At 36.0% G+C, this 21,537-nt stretch overlaps 1 protein-coding gene across 3 annotated transcripts; it reads right to left on the reverse strand.

Annotated features, from left to right (window-relative positions):
• Positions 1-4,191: 4,191 nt before the first annotated feature.
• Positions 4,192-21,432, reverse strand: LRRC34 (leucine rich repeat containing 34). Of its 3 annotated transcripts, XM_045539624.1 has the most exons (11): positions 21,337-21,432; positions 18,104-18,224; positions 17,431-17,552; positions 17,267-17,331; positions 16,704-16,787; positions 13,420-13,548; positions 9,906-10,001; positions 7,602-7,756; positions 7,060-7,215; positions 6,303-6,429; positions 4,192-4,571 (listed from the first exon to the last, which is right to left on the reverse strand). In XM_045539624.1, exons 1-11 carry the CDS (start codon positions 21,383-21,385, stop codon positions 4,368-4,370), a joined length of 1,308 nt encoding a protein of 435 aa, XP_045395580.1. In that variant the 5' UTR covers positions 21,386-21,432; the 3' UTR covers positions 4,192-4,367. The 3 variants fall into 3 exon arrangements, with proteins under 3 accessions (XP_045395580.1, XP_045395581.1, XP_045395582.1); XM_045539625.1 differs by lacking the exon at positions 9,906-10,001; XM_045539626.1 differs by lacking the exon at positions 7,060-7,215.
• Between the last annotated feature and the right edge of the window lie 105 nt (positions 21,433-21,537).

Here is a 21,537-nt window from a genome sequence, read left to right on the forward strand (position 1 = left end):
TTTTTCTACTGTTTTGAAATGGTATTTGTCTTATGTTTAATTTCACAGGATTATTTTGATAGACAAACTGTTTTTCAAAGTTAAAAGTTTTGTCAGTTTCATTGTAACAACAGTTTATCATTTCTTTACGTTTCAATCCTACAGAAATTGTGCAAATAAGTAGCTGAAATAGACAATGTACATGTACTTGTTTTTTGAAATATCCTAGACTAATAGTTCTAGCATTTGGTACATACCAGAATCATGTTTAACACATTAACTACCATGTGAGTTGCATTTAACTCACGCTAGTTTTGAGCCCAGGGGCTTGTGAAGCATATGTAACTCACACATCTCTTCACCTTGGGAGCTGCAAGAACTGTTTTTCAAGTTGCATATAACTCACACACAGAAAGCAATTTAAAAAAACAAATTTTTCATTAAATTAGAAACGACCATTTTGTTTTGTTTTCAAATTTTTATTCTATTTTCCTAATAAAACAGTCACTGCAAGGAAAAAAACTTTTGTAGTGTGGCAGTCAATGATAACAATATCCAGGCTCACCCACCTTATAACTACCGAAGCCCCACAGGTGATTTTAATGTATACCAAACATTGAGAACTGTTATCCTTGACATTTCTTGTTCTACCTTTGGGTAAGCAGTTAAAAATGCAGCTCTTGAATATAACTTTCCCTCTTTTACCTAGAGATTTTGCCCATCTAAAACTTGGTTAGAAATACCACCAAGTAAAAAGAAATTATATTTTAATGTAATCTTAATTTAATTGCATTAGAATACAATTTCTTTATATATTTTTACTTATTTATGAAAAGTATTGAGATATAGTTATTGAAGCATTAATTTCTTGAGACAATAATATAGTCTACTCTTCTGTCGTCTGCACCTCCTGCCTCCACTCAAGTTTGATGTACAGAGCTCCTTGACTTATGATGAAATATTAAATATAAGTACACAGCTGAATATACTGAATGCGTATTGCTTTTATAGCATTGAAAAGTTGAGAAATTCTAAGTCAAACCACCTTAAACATCATCTTAAGTCAGATCATCTGCATTTGTTTAAGGAATTAGATAATTATCACGTAAACATAGTAACCTTCCAGAAATAGGGTATTTGATTTCAAGAGGAATATACTAAAATAAACATCATGGATGTGAACATCTACATACTTGAATAAAAATATCTGACCAGTATTTCAAATGCTGGAAAAATGTTGAAATCAGAATACATAAAGCTACAGAGATAAGTAAGATGAACTCTACCCTTAAGTTTACAGTCAAATGAGAAAGCCAAGCCTGTATTAACTAGCAATAAAACTAGACTGTTGAGTGTTATAGTGGGGGAAGGGAAGAAAGGAAATGCTGAGCAGTCAACGAAAGTTGAATAGACAGCAAGGGCCATTGCTCACCTGGATAGGCAAACGAGGAGATGGCTGATGGCAGGAATTTACCTGTAGCTGAGTGAGGAGTAAGGTAGGCAGAATGGAGAGAAAGCATTAAGCGGGGAGGAGATAGGAATCAGATATGTCTAGCACTACACCTATACCATCTTACTTGAAATAGTCTTCTACTCTGTGCTGAAGGTGTGGGATTGATTAGATGGTCAGGTTTATAACCCATGATCTCACATGCCAACCACAATTGACTGCTGGGTGACAGGGATTAGACAGCCATATTTTATGACTACAACTAACTGGACACCTCACTAGGGAAAAAACAATTCATAGGCCAGGCTGAGCTAGTCAAGATTTTTTCTGAAGAATATGAGCTGTGAAATTCAGAGACAATCAGGTAATGATACACCCGTAAATGACAAGATCATTTAGAACTGGCCCAGAAGTCAGTGAAACAAGCTAAAGTCTAAAGGAAACTATGAAGAAGCAGAGAAAGCTGATCTATAGAGAAAAGCTAGGGAATGGAGCAGGTTTGCAGAGCCAAGAGACTTGCCCTAGAGAGATTAGGGATTGGCCTTGGTTTCTGGCTTTGCGATCTCACTCTTGAGGGGCACAGCTGTGCTTCATTTCCTGCCCCTGGATGCCAATGATTTTGGCTGTCTTATCCTTATATTAAATCCCCTTTTTCTTGAACAGGCTTGAGTCAGTTTCTCTTCCTTGCAATCAGGCAGCCCAGAATTGGACACCTAAGCTTTGATCATTGGTGATTGAGAAGATGGTGATGCTATTGACTGTAACAGGAAAGACAAGTCAAGGAGCAGTTTTGGATGTACCAAATTTAATTGGTGGTGTGAGATACACATGAAATGTCTAGCAGTTGTTGGTAATGGGGCCTGAAACTCAGGAGAGGCTAAAGCTAGAAATGCTGATCTTGCAACTATTAAATAATAATGTATATAAATAAAAATGATTAAGGCTGCCTTGGAAGATAGTATGATAAATGATGAGGACAAAATCTTGGGGGAAATGCACTTAAAGGATGAGCAAAGACAGAAGGAGATGGAAAGTGATTAACAGAAAGATAGGAAGAAAACCAGAGGGGTGCAGATTTCTCAAAGACAAAAGTGGCTTTGTAATGGTCACATGGTACAGAGAAATAGGATGTAAATCAAAGACAACATTGGGTTGAGTAATTGGAGCATGATGATCCTTTGGAAGACAGCTGCTTCTGGGAGCAGAAGCCAGATGGATATGGTTTGAGTAATAAATATTAAGACGACACAGTGAATGAATAATACAATACTATAGCAAAGTTTGAAAGGGAGAGTATGTAAGACAAACAAGTTTGTTATTTTATCAAATATCTAAAAACTATATAACACTTGATTTTTTACTTTCAAATTTGAAAAATGAGAATATGATCTGCAACAATGTAATGAATGTGAGGCAGTATTTGAGCTGGGTCTTAAGGGATGATTGCTAAAAGGAAAATGGAAGGAAACTTACAACACATATAATGGTTGCAGATTTACTCATTGTAATTCAGATGTGCAAAGGAAATGGAGTTTTCCAACAGAACTTATATGTCCTTCCTCTTGAACCCATTCCCAGTGGTTAAGTCTGGAAAAAGATTAACTTCTAGTCTTAGCCAGTTTAAAACCTAGCCTGATATAAAGGGGATATAATTTATAATATCCTTAGGTATCTTAAGGTAATGCTTACTCTTTCAGGAAAGCACTATCTTATTTCTGCCCTTTGTCTTCTCTCTAAAATGGTGTCCAGATATATGGGGGAGGGGGCTTATAAGACATAATGGCATCAGAGTCGAAAGGGTCTTTAGCTCTTCCATTCTCTGGGCATCCTGCTAGCCTTTGCTGGAGTAGACAGCAGCTTATAAAATGTGCCATCAGGTCTTTCCTAGCCTGGCCAGAACCCAGTTGTCCTTGGCAGAACTGACCTCACCTTAGTTCTCTTGGATGTGGAGAACCTGCAACTCTGTCTCAGCCAATCCAATGCAGGTCAGATTGGAGGTTTACCACATGCCACCCCACTGCAGGCTCAAGGTAAGCCTACTTGCTTCCTCTTTACCTATCTTCCCATGGAAGAATATGGGAATTTGTGTGTTCCTTCCATAGCACACAGGAATAGGTTAGTAGCCTGGGAAAGCAAACTGCATTGCTAAGATTTAATGTGGCTGTGGCTTACTCTGAAAGGCTATCTCTTTCCAAAATACAGTAGACTCCTACTACTCAGCATGTGATGGAATGAAAAATGAATGGACCACTGCTGCATTAAACAGCATGAATGAATCACACTAATAAAATATTGAACAAAAGCAGCCAGACACAGAAAGAGTACATACTCTTTTTGTATGATTCTGTGTACATGACAGGCAAAACTACTCTGTGGTGTTAGAAGTCAGGACAGTGTTTGTCTGTGAGCGAGGAGTTTGGAGGAGCTGGCAGCACTGACTTATTTGGAAAGGGGTATGTATATTTTATATATATTTGCCTGTATTTGTGAAATTTTCATTACACTCACCTGTATTAACTAAATGGGATATGTAGAATACTTTTCAATTTCTGAACTTTGAAATTTACTGGTAATTTGCTACCAGAAACCTTTTTACCACTTCATAACAACTTTTCAGTTAAGATGACCTTTACTTGTATGCTTGTTTTATTTTCATTATAAAAAGAAATTAGTCTGGTTCCTTGGTTTCTTTCTCCAGGGTTAAAATTGTGGTCTCTATATTGTAAAATTATTTTAAAAAAATTATCCTACTGTTTTTCATCATAGAGGATTATACAAAGTTTAATACAGGCATTATCTTTTACACATTTGAAAAAAGTAACTTGTTTTAATTTATGAAAGAAAACATTTAGTAGGCTTTAATAGGCAAATTTAATTTAAATATTAATCTCTGAAAATACTAAGATAAATGTACGAAAATTATCTTAAAGCTTCTTTTTCATATATGTTGACCTACTTGAGTAAGAGCAAAACCTGCATTAGATGAGGGACCATAAGCTTCTCCATAAGCTGGTGTCCAATAATAATGCTTTTTAAGGCCATTGGAGACCTCTGAAAGATGCACGTGTCCATCCACCACAAAAGGCTCCACATCTGTATTATCTGGTTTTAGACAGCCCATTTGAATTAACTCTGAATATGCCTAGGATTTTTAAAAAAAGAAAACCTATATCACTGAGAAAATAATTTATTTAAGTTACAGTGCTTAAATTTAAAGATTCAAGTTAGCTATGCTAATTTATAGTTTAAAATAAAGTATTCTGAATAACATTGCTGAATTTTAATATTTCCCAGGTATTATATGTCGATTTTTATTCATTTAATTATACACAATGAAATTATAATACTGTAAAACTTATTTCTAAGTTTTAATATATTAAGCATGTTTTGTCATTTTGTGACTCCTAGAGTTAGTTCTCTATACTACCAATTTTGTGGACCAAGGGTCTTATGATCAAAATTTTCAAGTCCCAACAGGTGTTCTTAAATTGGGATGGGGTGGCCGTAAGAGAGTTATTGTATACACTCTGAAAATTCTGATGATAGCTAGGGACCCAGAAAAATAAAGGGAATTCCAGATTTGGACATACGATTATATGGAATTCATCATCCCCCTGAAGCAAATCTACACATTTAGGCTAAAAGAGACAATTCTGTAGTATTAGATGCTGGCCTATTAATTATTTTGTCATTGTAGAATTTTCTCTGTATATCTCTTATGGATCCTTGGTACCCATGTAAAGTTGTCATACAAACATGTTGAACTGGTTGCCGTTATAGAGAAAGAGGCAGAAATTTAGACATTAAAAAATTTAAAAGTCTAGTTTGCTTTCTCCTTTAGCTTCTCATTCATCATTAGTTCCAAACCAAACTTACTCGGCTTCTATGTGTAGAGGTAGCTACTAAAGGATATGGATGTTTTTCTAAAATTAAGAGTTATTCTTCAGATAATCATGTACATTTTATTAATCTTTTGAGTGGTGGAATTTTGGTTAGTCCTTTTGCTAATTTTTAGAATTTTAACATCTACTTTTTTCCTTCATTCTTTCCAAATGAAAACTATTTGTTACTATGCTTTTTGTTGGCTCTGAAAGTAGAATGAAGGGCTGTCTGTATTTATATAAGCAATGTACCAAATATCTTGACAGCTTGTACCATCTCTTTCCAATTCCATATTTTTATATAATTATTATGGAGCAGACTGGAAATTTTGCTATAGTAAATCAACAGTTGTGATTTTTTTTTTCCTTTTTTTTTTCTTTGAGACAGAGTCTCACTCTGTCGCCCTGGCTAGAGTGCCATGGCGTCAGCCTAGCTCACAGCAACCTCAAACTCCTGGGCTCAAGCAATCCTCCTGCCTCAGCCTCCCAAGTAGCTGGGATTACAGGCACACGCCAACATGCCCAGCTAATTTTTTCTATTTTTAGTAGAGATGGGTCCTGCTCTTGCTCAGGCTGGTCTCAAACTCCTGACCTCAAGTGATTCTCCTGCCTTAGCCTCCCAGAGTGCTAGGATTACAGGCTTTAGTCACCATGCCCAGCCAGGTGATTTTTTTTAACTTCGGAAAAATTGGAACTGTGTAATTCAGTGATCTTTAATACTAATACATGGTATTTGATATCTTTCGTTATTCAACCACAAAATTTTCTTTTTTTTAATTATTTTTTTTCCCAAGTCTGTCAAGATTTTCTTTTTCTTTTTTATTATTTTTACTTCAAATTTTCTAATAGCTAATTTTTAGGACTTATATTAAAAACTATCAAAACTGCAATGTTTCACTATAATTTGTAACCTTTACTAAGGCACCTGTAAATAATATCTGATATTAAAGAGAAGATACCAGAAAAAGACTTCAATGAAGAAAAAAACTTACTACACATGTAGCCTCATCAAATTTGTTTCCCCAAATGTAGATATTAGAGAATATGGGATTTGTTTTCATTGATTTTGAAAGTGCAACAAGTCCTTCTCCCTCTATGTTGTTGCTCACTACTGACAACCTGTGGAAAAACAAAAGGTAAGAACCCTGAAAAGCAATAGTTCTACAAAGAAAGAATGCATAAGGTAGCAACAATATTTATTACAGTCATCTTCTTGTGTAAAGTCTTAGCATTATTCTTTGCTATATTTTAATGTAGTATAAAACCCAAGAAATTGAGTTTTCTAACTTTGTATACCTAGTAGAGCTACCTACATTTTGAAAACAGTCTTTTGTTTTATATTATTCAGTAAATATTTGGGTAGATATGTTATATAGATATATGATAAAATATATACAGCTTTCTGGATAAAGTCACCTAAGTAGTATTTTCTTCTTTAATTCATTTTATTTTTATGTCTTGATCATATTGAATGCTTATGATTTTTCTATTAGAATTCAGGATAAATAATATAAGTAATAAGAATTTCTCATTAATTTTAAGAAGGAATCATAACTAGTATTTACAGTGTTTTGTAAAAGACATTCCTTTTGAAAAATAGAAATTGAAATATTTACTGTCAGTACAATTTCGATTTGGAAACTGAGTTTTCATATTTCATCATATTCTTAAGAGTTAAGGGGTTTAAAGGTTAGTATTTAAAAATTTAAGTTATACTGCTATTTTGATTAAATGTAAAACCATACTAACGCTTTAAGACTCCTGTTGTGTGAAGTAAGAGTTTCACTGAGATAGTTTGCTCCTGCATTTTCTATTCTGTTGAAAGAAAGATCTAATACTTCCAAGGTAGTGTTGCTTTTCAGTACCTCAGCCAAATACTCTATTCCATCACAAGTTATTTTATTGCTGGGAAAAGAAAAATATATTTGAAAATATGAAATACCGCTCTATTCATAGAAATAAGATGCTTGAAAACTGTTAAACAGTACTTTATATTTTAGTAAAGATTTATTTCAATCATTCAATTTCCAAGAAAGTTAATGAAAATTCACCATAAAATAGTTTTCATTCCAGTATACACAACCAAATTTGCTCATTCAAGTTATTGAGCGATAGCAGTATAAACCAAACTAATAATTATTAAGGCTTAGGATAAAAGGTTGATAACAATGGTTGCATTTTCTAGTCATTGGAAATAATGTCTTAACAGAGTACCCCATGTAATATGAATATTACATAGATTATTCTCATGACTTAACTTTCGAATTACTAATGTGTAAATTATCACTTACCAGCTGACATCCAGGTAACGCAGAGTAGTGTTCAGATACAGTGCATTACACAGCTGTTGTAAACCACAGTTTTTTATGCCATGCTTACACATGTGTAGTTCAACAAGGCAGTGGTTTTCTTTCAACATGTAGCCTAGATGGACTGTGGACTCTTCCTAAAAATGGATTAAATCTTGTTTTTAAAATATAATTTTGAAGCAGTACATGTTACTCCAAATAAATGCTGTTATTTAAATTCACTTTTAAAAAAAATTATATTGGTTAAGACTATTAGTCTACAGTTTGCGTTTGTTTGGCCCTATCTGAAAAAAAAAATCATCTTTGCCACAAATAATATCTTTAACCTCAAAAATAGGCAGCAGCCACTTGTAAAATACCATGACTAAAAGTGATGTAAAAGAGTCTGGTTAATTTGGTTTATAAAAAACAATAATCAAACATGCATTTCAGATGGAAAAAAAATCAAAACATTTGGGACCATCCTGTACTGAGCATATATGCTGTCCTTTCAATAGTCTCTAAACCTTTCTGGTACTCTCTGTATGTTCCTGAACCTTGCTCCTGGTCTCCATTTCTTGATGGTTTTTAGACAAAATATAAAGAAATTTCCCAGTCTTGATTTTATTTTAAAAGTATACTCATTAACCCTGTGATATATCTGATTCCTCCCTTTTATAATCATCCCGAATTCCTAATATGTTTTACCGTTGTTTTCTGGTCATCAAAATATTTTAAGTTCCACAATCTAGTTGCTTCTAGGCAAAACGTATTTAGCCACAATGAGGATTTGAATACCAAGCATTTTAAGTTTTTAACAAAACCAAAGCATATGTTGAAATGAATGGGCCAAAGTATTTTGTGACACAAGTCCTCTTGCATGATTGCTACATATAACATATAATAAGTTTTATAATCACTGGAAATGTTGATGAACATGGATAGCTTTATTTTTTCTTACTATGTAAAAGTACTTTGAGAAAAATTTTAAAAGTAAAAAAAAACCACCTAGCAATAGCAGAAAATACATGTGAGCTTTATAGTAATCAAAACTGTCTAGATGCTAGCTTTACTAGCTATATAACTTTGGGCAAATTATTTCATCTAGCTGAGTCTTAGTTTCCTTTTCTGTAAAATAGGTGAGATTATGCTTCCTTCACAGAATTAAATATGTTAACAAATAAAAAGCATCTAATACAAAATAAATGTTCTATAGCAGACTGCAAAGCATTTATTATTGTTCAATATCCTATAATTCTGTGTTTGATTTGTTGAAATTATTGCTTTGACACTGAAAAGATATACCCAAGGGAATGCTATGTAGTCTGGGGTCTTAAAAAATGCAAACCAACCACTTGGGAAGGTCCACTTAGTGCCTGGCATGGAGGACAGACTCAGTTCATTTTTGTGTCTGTGCCATGATTGCAGTTTTAGTCTAAAAATCTTGAATGAGGGACTATCCTTATTAAACGGAGGAAATACTGTCAGAAATAGTAAAGGATATTAGCCCCATTTACTGAGTGTGTGACCTAATTTGTCTAGAGTGGCATCTGGCATTGGTATTTTTCCAAGCTCTCCAGATAATGCCAATGAGCAGTCAAAGGTGGGATCCAACATTTCATAGCTTTTTTTGTTATTGCTTGTTCCTGCATGGTAATGAACGGTAAAACTCCTTAAATGGAATAGGTTTTCAGGCTTATATTTGGAAACGGCAAAGTATGGAGAAGCATAAGAAGATTCCACTCCAACCATTTAAGACTGGAATAGTAATCTCTGGGATAGACAAGGTGGTGGCTGCCCTGGGGAAGAACAAAGCAGGCTAGAGTCTAGCTGGCTGCCAGAAGCACCAGGTTGGGATTAAGGGCGTGGGCCTGAGAAAGGGGTCCTGGGTGTTTAATAATATTTTCAGATGAATTTGGGAACAAGGACACCAATCAACATATTTTAGATAGGAATTATGCTTGCAGTATGATTTAATAAACTTAAACATACTTATTTCCACAGGGATACAGTCCATAAAGATTTTTTTTTGAGGCAGGGTCTTGCTATGTTACTCAGACTGTTCTTGAACTCCTGGGCTCAAATAATCTTCTTGCCTTGGCTTCCCTAAGTGTTGGGATTACAGGCTAGAGCCACTGAACCCAGCCCTAATTTTCCTGTAAATGAAGGTTTTTATTTGTAAACAGGAGTTTACAAGATATAGTAGGTATAATTCTAAAAATACAATGTATTCACGTACCTTTACATAAACTTCAGTGGTGCTTTAGTTCACATGTTATGTTAACTATCATTACTTCGAATACATACCTGTTCTCCATACAGTATAGGTCGGTTAAGATGTATTCCCTTAATTGCTTGGTTTTGGGTTAGTACTGTAGCAAATGCTATCAGACTCTGCATCCCCTAAAAACAGGTAAATTCATTAAGGAAACTGACAAAGTATATAAATTAATCTTCCTATATAAATATTTCAAGATCAGTTATCTGAATTCTGATAAATCAAAATTGTGTGTTTAATGTTTAAGTATATCCTACACTTTGAATTATAGGTTGATAAAATTCAAAAATGCATTGTTGCTGGGTGCAGTGGCTCATACCTGTAATCCTAACACTCTGGGAAGCCAAGGCAGGAGGATCACTTGCGCCTAGGAGAGCAGCCTGGGCAATATACCTAGACCTTGTCTCTAAAAAAAAATTTTAAACTTAGCTAATATGGTGGTGCATGTATGCAGTCCCAGCTACTTGGGAGGCTAAGGCAGGAGGATTGCTTTAGACCTATAGTTTGAGGTTGCAGTGAGCTATGATTGCACCATTGCACTCTAGCCCGGGCAACAGAGCAAGACCCTATCTCAAAAAAAATGTTTCTGTGTTCTTTTTTCCCTGCCCTAAAATCTATCTAAAACATGCATGGGGAGTTTCTTAATGTTTCAGTGTCCATTTCCTGGGTGACTGCCTCTAGGTTTACTCCGAAGCCCTCAAAGTTCTATGTGGATCCCAGCTGGAGCTTATACTACTTATGTAACACATATCCTTGTGCCAGCACTCTTTTATATTCATACTAGTATGTGGTGGTAAAAAGTTACTAATCACATTTTTCACAGTTCCCACAGTCCTCCCTCTATCTGACTAGAAGAACTGAACCCTCCCCCATACCCATAATGGACACCAACATACACACCCAGATGTTATGCCAGAAAACATGGGCTTCCTCTCACTCCGCCATTCCTCTCACCCTCCCATCCAGTTGGTCAGTACGTCTTAAAGATTCTGCCTCCAAAAGATGTCTCAGATTATTCTGTTCCTGTCCATCTCTAGAGCTACACCCTAGCACAAGTCCTCATCATGTCTCACCTGGACTACTGCAGTAACTAAGTGGTCAGTTGGATTCCTCTTGTCCCCCTTTAATTCTCCACAGAGAAATTAGTGATCTAAAAGCACCAATCAGATCATGTTACCCCTTAACATAAAGCCTTTCCATAATTTGCCTTTTCCATAATTTGCATTTTGTAATACAATCCCTCTTTTTCCCCTGACCCATGACATACCCCACCCAACCTTGTCAGATCTGGCCTCTAAACCTCTCCACCTTTACTTTGAGATATTATTTTAATTTCCTCTGCTCAGCCACTCTGACTTTTCAGTTCTTAAAACCTGTCAGATTCACTATTTCATTATTCATGTACCTCATGATTTTTGGCATATCTGAATATGTAAAATATTTACTTAATAATATGTTTCCATTAAGCCAACTCACTTTTTTACTTATATTTTATTTATTTATTTATTTATTTATTTATTTATTTATTTATTTATTTATTTATTTATTTATTTATTTATTTATTTTGAGACAGAGTCTCACTCTGTTGCCCAGGCTAGAGTGCCATGGCATCAGCCTAGCTCACAGCAACCTCAAACTCCTGGGCTTAAGCAATCCTTCTGCCTCAACCTCCCGAGTAGCTGGGACTACAGGCATGTGCCACCATGCCCGGCTAATTTTTTCTATATATTTTTAGTTGTCCAGATGATTTCTTTCTATTTTTCAGTAGAGACAGGGTCTCGCTCTTGCTCAGGCTGGTCTCGAACTCCTGACCTCGAGCAATCCTCCCGCCTCGGCCTCCCAGTGTGCTAGGATTACAGGCGTGAGCCAGTGTGCCCGGCCTACTTATATTTATTTTAAAATAAAACTTTGTATCACTGTCACAAATGGAAAACCATAATCCCTTGAAATAAATAGAAAGCACCTGTAAAAATAAATACATGAGTATTAAAATTACCTCATTCTGCAGCAGTAGTGCTACCCATATCACACTTAGGGGAGCACTATTTTAGTGTCTATGCATGCTGGATCCCCTGCCTGCAATGTTCTGCCATGGATCCTCTCCATGGCAATTTTTTCTTATCATTCATAATTCCTAAATATTATATTACCTCCTCAGGTCTTAGGTGACCAGCCTATCAAGCAGAATTACCTCCTCCCCATTATCAACATAATCATTTTTGTGGCATTTTTCTCTCTCTTTTTTTTTTTTTTTTTTTTGAGATAGAGTCACCCTGTCACTCCGGCTAGAGTGCAGCAGTGGCATCATAGCTCATTGTAACCTCAAACTCCTGGGCTCAAGCGATTCTCCTGCCTCAGCCTCCCAAGTAGCTGGGACTATAGGGATGTGCTACCACAACCAGCTAATTTTTTCTATTTTTAGTGGAGACAGACAGAGTCTCACTCTTGCCCAGGCTGGTCTCAAACTCCTGATTGACCTCAAGCGATCCTCCCTTCTCAGCCTCCCAGAGTGCTAGGATTACAGATGTGAGTCACCGTGCCTGGCCACTTTTCTCTATTTCTTTATCAATGTTTTCCCAATTAAAATATAAGCTTCATAAGGGCAGAGGCCATATAATTCACTTTTGTATCCTTAGTGTCTAACACAATAACTGGTGTGTGTAGATAATAAATACTGAATTAATGCTTTCCCAGAACCATGCTGGCTACATCTACCACCTTAAAAAGATAGTCATTCAGAATCTATTACCCCAAAGAGCCTATCAACCCATTTTATTGTTTTCATGTCACATTGATATTGCATTAATCTGAGGCTATACAACAGGTTCCCAAGAGTAGACCTGATGATTTGAAAGCATGTTTTAGAAAATGAAGCCTGGAATTTGAAGACATACAAAAAACACACGTTTCTCATTATCAGGCCAGATAAAGGCTCAGAATAGCTCTTATCTTATTCCTTTTCACATATGGGGTCTCACCACATTACCCAGGCTGGAGTATAGTGGCTATTCACAGGTATCATCACAGTGCACTACAGCCTGGAACTCCTTGGCTAAAGGGATCCTCCCACCTCAGCCTTCTGAATAGCTGGGACTACAGGCATGTACCACCTTGCCCAACTTCAGAGCAGCTTTTAGTATCTTCAATTTAAGTTTTTAAGCTATGATATAACTAACTACTCACTGAAAAATATTTTCAAAAGTAAAAAAAATTTATACAAATGAGGTAGTATTTGTTTAATTAAAATGAACATGATCTTTTTCTTAAAAATTCCATATAGGTTAAAATAAGCTATGGCTAGAAATTTAGGAATATTTTTATTAGATATTTTTCTATGATATTATTTACCATGATCTGATTTATTAACAGTCTGTACTGTTATATCTAGGAAAAAAACACCTTTTCTCTGATATTAGATATTAGATGCAAAATTAATCATTCCTAAGACTGTCATTTAGCTGGTCTCTTGAACAATTCTCTAGGCTAGTTTCCTAGGAGGATGACCCACGATCTGAGTGATTTTCTTATAACCAATTTACTTACCAGATCACAATCACTCAGATCTAATTTCTGTAAGGATGAATTAATTTGCAGCATTGAAGCAAAAAACATTCCACCCTTATTTTCAATCTTGTTTCCAGTCATTCTTAGGTATTTCAGAGTTGTATTCTTCTGAAAAGGCAAAGAATCAAAGCTTAGTTACTTAAGTTTTTAATCCACAGAATTCTATAAATTACATGAGTTGGGAGACTGTATTACTATTTGCAAACTCATCGATTTTTCAAGGAGCTAGAACAGGATATATTCCTTAAAGGTAACATTCAATTTCCCATAAGAGATAAAAATCTAGTTAATAGAAGTTTAATCTACTTTAATAGAGAGAATGTCCAAGAAACAAATGCCCAAACAATAACCAGTAAATAAAGCAGATTTTAATAAACTTTCGTTTCATTGGAAATTCTGTAAATTTATCTTTTAAGAAATTTATACCACTTCACTGTTTTTATTGAGGTAAAATTCACATAACATAAAACTAATCACTTTAAAGCATACAATTCAATGGCATTTAGTACATTCACAATGTTGTGTAGCCATCACCTGTAGCTGGTTCTAAAACGTTTTCATCACCCCCAAAGAAGGCCCCATACCTATTAAGTAGTTGCTGCTCCCCATTTCCCCTATATCATTTTGAAGATAAAATAATTTCTCAGACATTTGCAAGGTTTAGTTCCATCTCTTATATTCTTGATAAATATTTCACAAAGAAAATTATAGATGTTTCATCAATCTAATGAATAAATATTAGGATATATAATAGTGCAAACAACTATCTCTCGAATTCAAAACCCCCCTATGATCAGGAAGAAGATAAGGATGGCCACTATCACCACCTCTGTTTAACACCGTACTAGAGGTTCTAGCCAGGGCAATTAGGCAATAAAAGAAAAAACATCCAAATTGGAAAAGAAGTATAACTCTGTATATGAAATGATCTTGTGTATGGAAAATCCTAAGGAATCCACTGAAAAAAATCAGTTATAACTGATAAACTAGTTCAGCAACATAGCAGGATACAAGATCAATACACAAAAATCAATTGAATTTCTATATGCTAACAATGAACAACCCAAAAATGAAATCAAGAAAACAATTCTACCAGGCACTCACCCCTGTAATCCAGGCACTTTGGGAGTCCAAGGCAGGAAAATCGCTTGAGCCCAGTAGTTTGAGGCCAGCCTGGGCAACATGGTGAGACACCCCCCCCATCTCTACAAAAAAAAAAAAAAAAGTCACCCATGCTGGTGCGTGCCTGGAGTCCCAGCTACTGAGGAGGCTGAGGTGGGATGATCATTTGTGTCCAGGAGTTCAAGGTTACAGTGAGCTACAACTATGCCACTGCGTTCCAGCCTGGGTGACAGAGTCCCTGTCTCTTAAAAAAAAAAAAAAAGAAAAGAAAAATTCTATGTACAATAGTATCAAAAAGAATAAAATATCAGGAATAAATTTAACAAAAGAAAAACAAGCCTTATAAATTGAAAACTACTAAGCATTGTTGAAAGAAATTAAAGAAGACCTAAATAAATGAAACACATCTCACGTTCAAGATTTGGAAGACTTGATATTGTTAAGATGACAATATTCCCCAAATATAGCTACATATTTAATACAATTTCCTATCAAAATCCCAGGTATTATTCTTGCAGAAATTGATAAACTGATCATAAAATTCATATGGAAATGTAAGGGACACAGAAAGCCAACATAATCTTGAAAAAAGAACAGAGTTAGAGAACTTGCTCTTTGATTTCAAAATTTACTACAAAACTATAGTAATTAAGATAGTATGGTACTGGCATATAGACAGACATGTAGATCAATACAATAGAATTGAGAGTACAAAAATAAACCCTCACGTTTATGGTCAACTGATTTTTGTGACAAAGTTGTCAAAACAATTCAATGGGGGAAAGAATAATCTAACAAACAGATATCCACATGCAAAAGAATAAAGTTAGACTCCTATCTCACACTATATTTGCAAATTAATTCAAAATGGATCAAAGAACCAAATGAAAGAGCTAAAACTGTAAAACTCAAGGGAAAACATAAATGTAAATCTTTGTGATTTTGAGTTAGGCAAAGCCTTCTAAGATATAACACCAAAAGCATAAGTAACAAAAGAAAAAATAGATAAATTGGGATTTATCAAAATTAAAAGTTTTCATGCTTCAAAGAATCCATCAAGGCAGTGAAAAGGCAACTTACAGAATGAAAGAAAATATGTGCAAATCATATATTTGATAAGGGACTTGTATCTAGAATATATAAAGAACTCTTACATCTCAAAAAGACAACCCAATTTAAAAACGGGCAAAGGATCTGAAGAGACATATTTCCAAAGAAGATATACAAATGGACAATAAGCACATGAAAAGATGCTCAACATCATTATTCATTAGGGAAATGCAAATCAAAAACCACAAAACGTTTTCATACCCACTAGGATGGCTAAAATCAAAAAGGCAATAACAAGTGCTGGTGAGGATGTAGAGAAATTGGAACACTCATACATTGTTGGTAGAATTATAAAAAGGTACACCCACTCTAAAAAACAATTTGGCAGTTCCTCAAAATGTTAAAGAGCTACCATATGACCCAGCAATTCCACTACTAGGTATCTAACCCCTAAAATTGAAAACATATGTCCACATAAAAATGTGTGAATGTTCATAGTAGCCAAAAGGTGGAAACCCAAATGTCTGCAAACAAAATGTGATATATCCATACTATGGAATATTATTTCACAATAAAAAGGAATGGGGTACATTACAACAGAGATGACCCTTGAAAACATTAAGCCAGTCACAAAAGGGCACATATTATATGATTCTGTTTATATGAAATGTCCAGAACAGGCAAATATATATTTACGGAATGTAGATTAGTGATTGCCAGGGACTGGGGACTGGGGAGAGAGAAGGGAGAGGGATTGCTAAGGGGTATGGGGCCTCTTTGGGGGGTGAAAAAATGTTCTAAAATTAGTGATAATGGTGATAGCTGCTCAGCTCTGTGAATACATTTTAAAAACCACTGAATTGAGGACTTTACAAGGGTAAATTTTATGCTTGGGAATTATATCTTAATAAAACTTTATTTTTAAAAAATGAGTTTAAATGTATTCATTTAGTATCTATAATTTAACTGAAGTGAAATAAAAATATACATTCCTACAATATTAATATAAGTTCACATTAACATTTGAGTCTGTTGGTTCTAAGCTATCAGAAGTTAAAATTCCCAAATAAAATATTTATATAAATGCTTACATGTAGTGCTTTAGCAATCAACTTTCCACCTTCAGGCCCAATATCATTAAACATAAGGTTTAAATAAATGAGATTAAGTTGCTTCTGTAATAAGGAGAGAAGAGATGCTATTACACATTATTATTTAAAACTGATCAATTATATACATATGTAAAAAATACACTTTATGTAAATAAATGTGCTTACCTCCAAAGAAAATACAACAAAGAAAACCTGAATTCCAGCAAAGCAACTACCATTAAGGAAAAAAAATCACCATTCTCATTTAAACAAAATATAATTATAACATAAATGAAAGAGAAAAGACAATATTCGGTTTTGACTAACAATTGAAAGATGGATGTGCTTTATGTATTTAATCATGGTATACAAGTTTGCAAGACTCAGGAGCTCTAGGTACCAGCTCTATACAAATATAGACCAGATATACAATGGGTTTCCAGTGTATTTCAAGAGTTATAAATATAGCACAGAGTCAGGATCCCATGACATTTTGCAAAACTTGTGTTTTCTGTGTGTCATTAGACTAAGTGGTTTCACTGTAAACAGAACCAATATAATACCTGAAGCAGTTTTGCAGCATAGTATGCACCATCATCACTTAGGAGGTTATATCTAACATCCAAACCTAAAGAACACAGAAGAATAGAAGCTGATATTCATTACAAAGAATACTTAAAATTAGAAAAATGAAAAGCAGAAGGTATTGATTCTTAAGGAAACATACCATTAATATATAGATGTTTCTTTAAAATTCTGGAAAGAATCCAAAAATCTTCGCCTGTTACTCTTTCTACTGGCACTAAGCGATTGTTACCAGCAATGGTTAATGTTATTTCTTCTTCTAGTCTGTTAAAGTACAAAAAAACATTTTGAAATACAAAGAAACCCAGTAAAGAAGTAAAAGTATCTTTGCTTCATTTGTAAATATTAATAGTAACATCAGAGATAACATTACTGGAACCAAGTATGTTAGTAGACTTACAAGTATATAGTAGATTTACACCAGGTAACTTAAAACTACTGAACATTCTGCAGCTTTGCAAAGCACTTTAGTATGTACTATATAATTTAATTTCCCACACATGAAAAGTATCCCCACTTCATAATGACATTGAAAACTTCAATGTTTTGCCTAAATTCACCCAGCTTTCAGTAGTTAAATATGAATCTGGAGCCCAGGCTTGGGAACTCCTGGTCTAGTGCTCTTTGCAGTATACTATACCACCTCTAAGACCTACTAACAGTGTTGCTTATCGACTTACTTACCTGAATCAAAAGATACGTCCATTTTACTAAGCATTTTCAAATGGCTATAAAATCATTCAGTATTCCAGGATTTTCACACAGATGAGTATCAGTGAACACTATAGATGTAATCAAGTATTTGTCTTCCTTACCCCTTTTTAACTTTTTCATCCACTTCTTGGAGTATATGCGATATAAAAAGATTAATTTTCTGGGATTTTTCCATACACAAATTAGAATAATCTTCCTGGAGACCGGCAATAGATTCTGGAGCTTGTGAAAAATAAATGCATCCCTCATCACATTATTCCAGAAGGCTTTTTTGTTAAAAAAAAAACAAACCAAAACTACACTTCTTTCAAATATATGAAGTATGTGTGTATATAGTAGGGATGGAATAGAAAAAGAAACAGAATTAAGGATAGAAGAGAGAAATAAAAGGAATGGGAGAGAATAAAAATGCTGTTTGGAGAACTAGGGCCATAGAAGAACCCACTGAGGGGGAGCAGACACTGGCTTGAGTCAGCACCCAAACTTGGAAGTGACATACAGGGAGAACTAACCTCTATTATGTGCCAGGACCAGTAGCTAAGGAAAATGACATTCAGGGCAATTAAATATTTTGTCCAAAACAATGCAGCAGATAATGGGAGAATGCAGAATCAAACTGACTCAAAACCTCTTTCCACTGTACCACTTAAGGTTTCTTAAAATGGGTTCGAAGTAAAGACAATTTTATCCAAGAATATATCTCAAAAGGAATCTGAAAAATCATTCGTCTCACAGGTTTCTTGGATACCCTTTACACCATCCCAGGTTGACAGCATCTTCAAACATAACTGTCAGTTCTTCAATACGAAGTGGATGTCTAGCTCATAGGAACTCTTTACCTATCAGACCTTCCATTTCTCTCTCTAAAGGTGATTTTTCCCTGTTAAGTTCTTAAGAAGATAGCAACAAAGCAGGAATTGGGATCTCATTTCTCTAATATATGCGCAGCTTTCCTTAATGCTGTTAGTGTTTTCAATGTTACTTTATAAAGCATCATTTTTGCAAGGCCCAGATCCTTCCAGTATATAAGTTATATTGTTACTTTTCTTAGAAGTACAGGCAACTGTCTGTCTTTGTTTCCTGTCCGTCTGCCTTTTGTGGATGTCTCTTTAAAAATCCATGCTCAGAGATCTCACTACTCAACCAGCCTGGTGTTTTAGGTGGTAGCTTCTCCTCTAAGTCTTTACATCTCAGAAATGTCCTTTGCTGAGTGTCTTTTGCACTATTATGAATTACAGAGTTTGCTAAACAGATCTGCAAAACAAGATTTAAGGTGAGGAACATTATATTTAAAAGGAAAGCAAATAAAATTTTCTTATAGTTGTGGGAGTTTTGTTTTGCTTTGTTTTGAGACGAGGTCTCACTCTGTTGCTCAGGCTGGAATACAGTGGCATGATCATAGCCCACTACAGCTTCAGACTCTTGGGCTCAGGGATTCTCCTGCCTCAGCCTCCCTAGTAGCTGGGACTACAGACATGTGCCCCCATGCCTGGCTAATTTTTTTAGAGGGGGCAGGTCTCACTATCTTGCCCAGGCTGGTCTTGGACTCCTGGCCTCATGTGATGCTCCTGCCCTGGCCTCCAAAACCGCTGGGATTACAAGCATGAGCTACAACACTTGCCTCTTATATTTTTTAAAAATAACCTTTTAAAAAAGAAATGTAATACACATTTATTGCAGACAATTTGGAAATCTCAATTAAAAAAACAAAAGCACAAGTTCATCAACAATCCCACTGCCAAAGAACCACCACAATTGAGGTCTGAGGGTACTTCCTTCCTATTGGTTTTATTTTATAAGTATTTTTTAAACAAAATTGGAATCTTTGAATATAATTTGATAGCCTGTTTTTTTAGCTAACATTATATTATAAGCAGTTTTCCCATGTCATTAGATACTCTGAAAATTTTTAATGTCAGCATAATTTCTGTCATATGAATGGATGTACATAATGAAACCTCCACCTATTTTAGGACATTTTCATGTATTTAAATAAAACTGTAGCACAATATTCCCCAAACTGTGTTTTGTGAGATACTAATGTTCTACAAGATGATTAAAGACGTTCCAAATAGAATAGGTTTTATTGTCAGATAAGTTTGAAATGTGCTGAGTTAAACAAAGCTAAACAGAGCCTTATCTACAATTTAAAACACTCATGTGCACAAAGACTCTTCAAATTGTTGAGCTTGGTGGGGAGGGAAGATAAGAATGCTGCATTTTCCAGACTTATGTGACCAAGGCTCACTTGGAATACAATCTAGAAAATGCTGCTTTAGCATGCTTGCTAGGAAACAAAGCAAGTAGATGCCCCATCAGAAGTTGGAGCTGGGCTCCCACTGGGCTTCCTTCCTCCCTTCTGGCTACTATCTTCCTTGGTATTAAAAAGAGAATGAATGATTGCCCTGAGAATTTGAGATTCAGGGCTGCCTGAACCACATCCAAGACACACAGAATTGTGTCAGATTTACAACTCATTTTTGTGAAGGCATAAAGGAATCTTAGATTACAAGCTAAAAATAGCTATAGAAAGTTACATAAATATTCTTATTTAATTAACTAGCCATGGATTTCAAGTGTTTAAAAGTTTCTGCTATATGTTTCTGCTACTCGCCTTTTGATTTAAAATTCATCTTTTTATTGTATGTCAAGATTTTATAGCACCAATATTTCCTATGCTGTATTCATATTAGGAGAAAAATAATCAGTCTTTAAATTGTAAAGTAAAAACTAGGGAATAACTCAGGTATGCCAGAAGATGTCAGGAATCTAACCCAAATTTCGTTTGTCATCAGCACCTCTGGCAGCATGCTTTAAAATTTCCATATTTTGGAGGTGGTTCTCTCCAAAATATGCTTTTCTATACTGGAACAGCCAAGTACTGGGAAATCCAAGGGTTAAGAGTGAGTCAGACTTGGGTCCCCTGCCCAGAATCTGCAGTGGGTAACTTTGAGCAACTTCAATTCTCCAAGTTCAAATTTCCTCTTATGTTAAAGGCAGAGACCTGAAGACGCGCTTGCCCACCCGGGGCTGCTCTCTGGGGCTTCCGCAAAACGCCGGCCGAGAAGAGCCCCCAGATACACCTTCCTGGAGGCCGCAGAGCACAGTGACAGGCACAGCTTCATCTGATCAACCCATCACACAAAAGGCGGACCCGCGCAATGGCCTGGGGCTCCTCTCTCGCCCGCGTTTGGGGGCGCCCCAAAGTACTGGCGACAGCTGGGACGCCCAGGGGCGACCCTCCGGCTGCGCCGCCTGGGCCCGGCGCGACCCCGGCACCGCTCGCGCGTTCTGTCCGGGCCGGGTCGCACCGCAGGGCCCCCCCACTTCTTACCGCGCCGCACCGCGGGGGCCGGGGCCGCCCCCTCCTCGCTGCTGCTCATGCTCCGCTCGCTCCGCAGGCCGCGGCCGCCGCGTTGCCAAGGCGACCGCCCACGTGCCCTGGGGGCGGGGCCGGAGCGCCGAGTCCGGCCGCTGCGCGGGCCTGGGCCACTCCTACCCCTGCCCCGAGGCCTCGCTGCGGGGCAGCGACCGC

This window comes from Lemur catta, chromosome 1, assembly GCF_020740605.2.
Source record: "Lemur catta isolate mLemCat1 chromosome 1, mLemCat1.pri, whole genome shotgun sequence".
In the NCBI taxonomy this organism is placed as follows: Eukaryota; Metazoa; Chordata; class Mammalia; order Primates; family Lemuridae; genus Lemur; species Lemur catta.

Bases quoted from the DNA above. Each gene is read 5' to 3' on its own strand.
- LRRC34 (XM_045539624.1), bottom strand. From the start codon at position 21,385: ATGAGCAGCAGCGAGGAGGGGGCGGCCCCGGCCCCCGCGGTGCGGCGC. The intron at 17,553-18,103 runs GTAAGGAAGACA...GTACTTTAACAG, and splicing joins GATGAAAAAGTTAAAAAGGG to ACTAGAAGAAGAAATAACAT. The intron at 7,216-7,601 runs GTAAGTGATAAT...TTCTTTTCCCAG, and splicing joins CGTTACCTGGATGTCAGCTG to CAATAAAATAACTTGTGATG.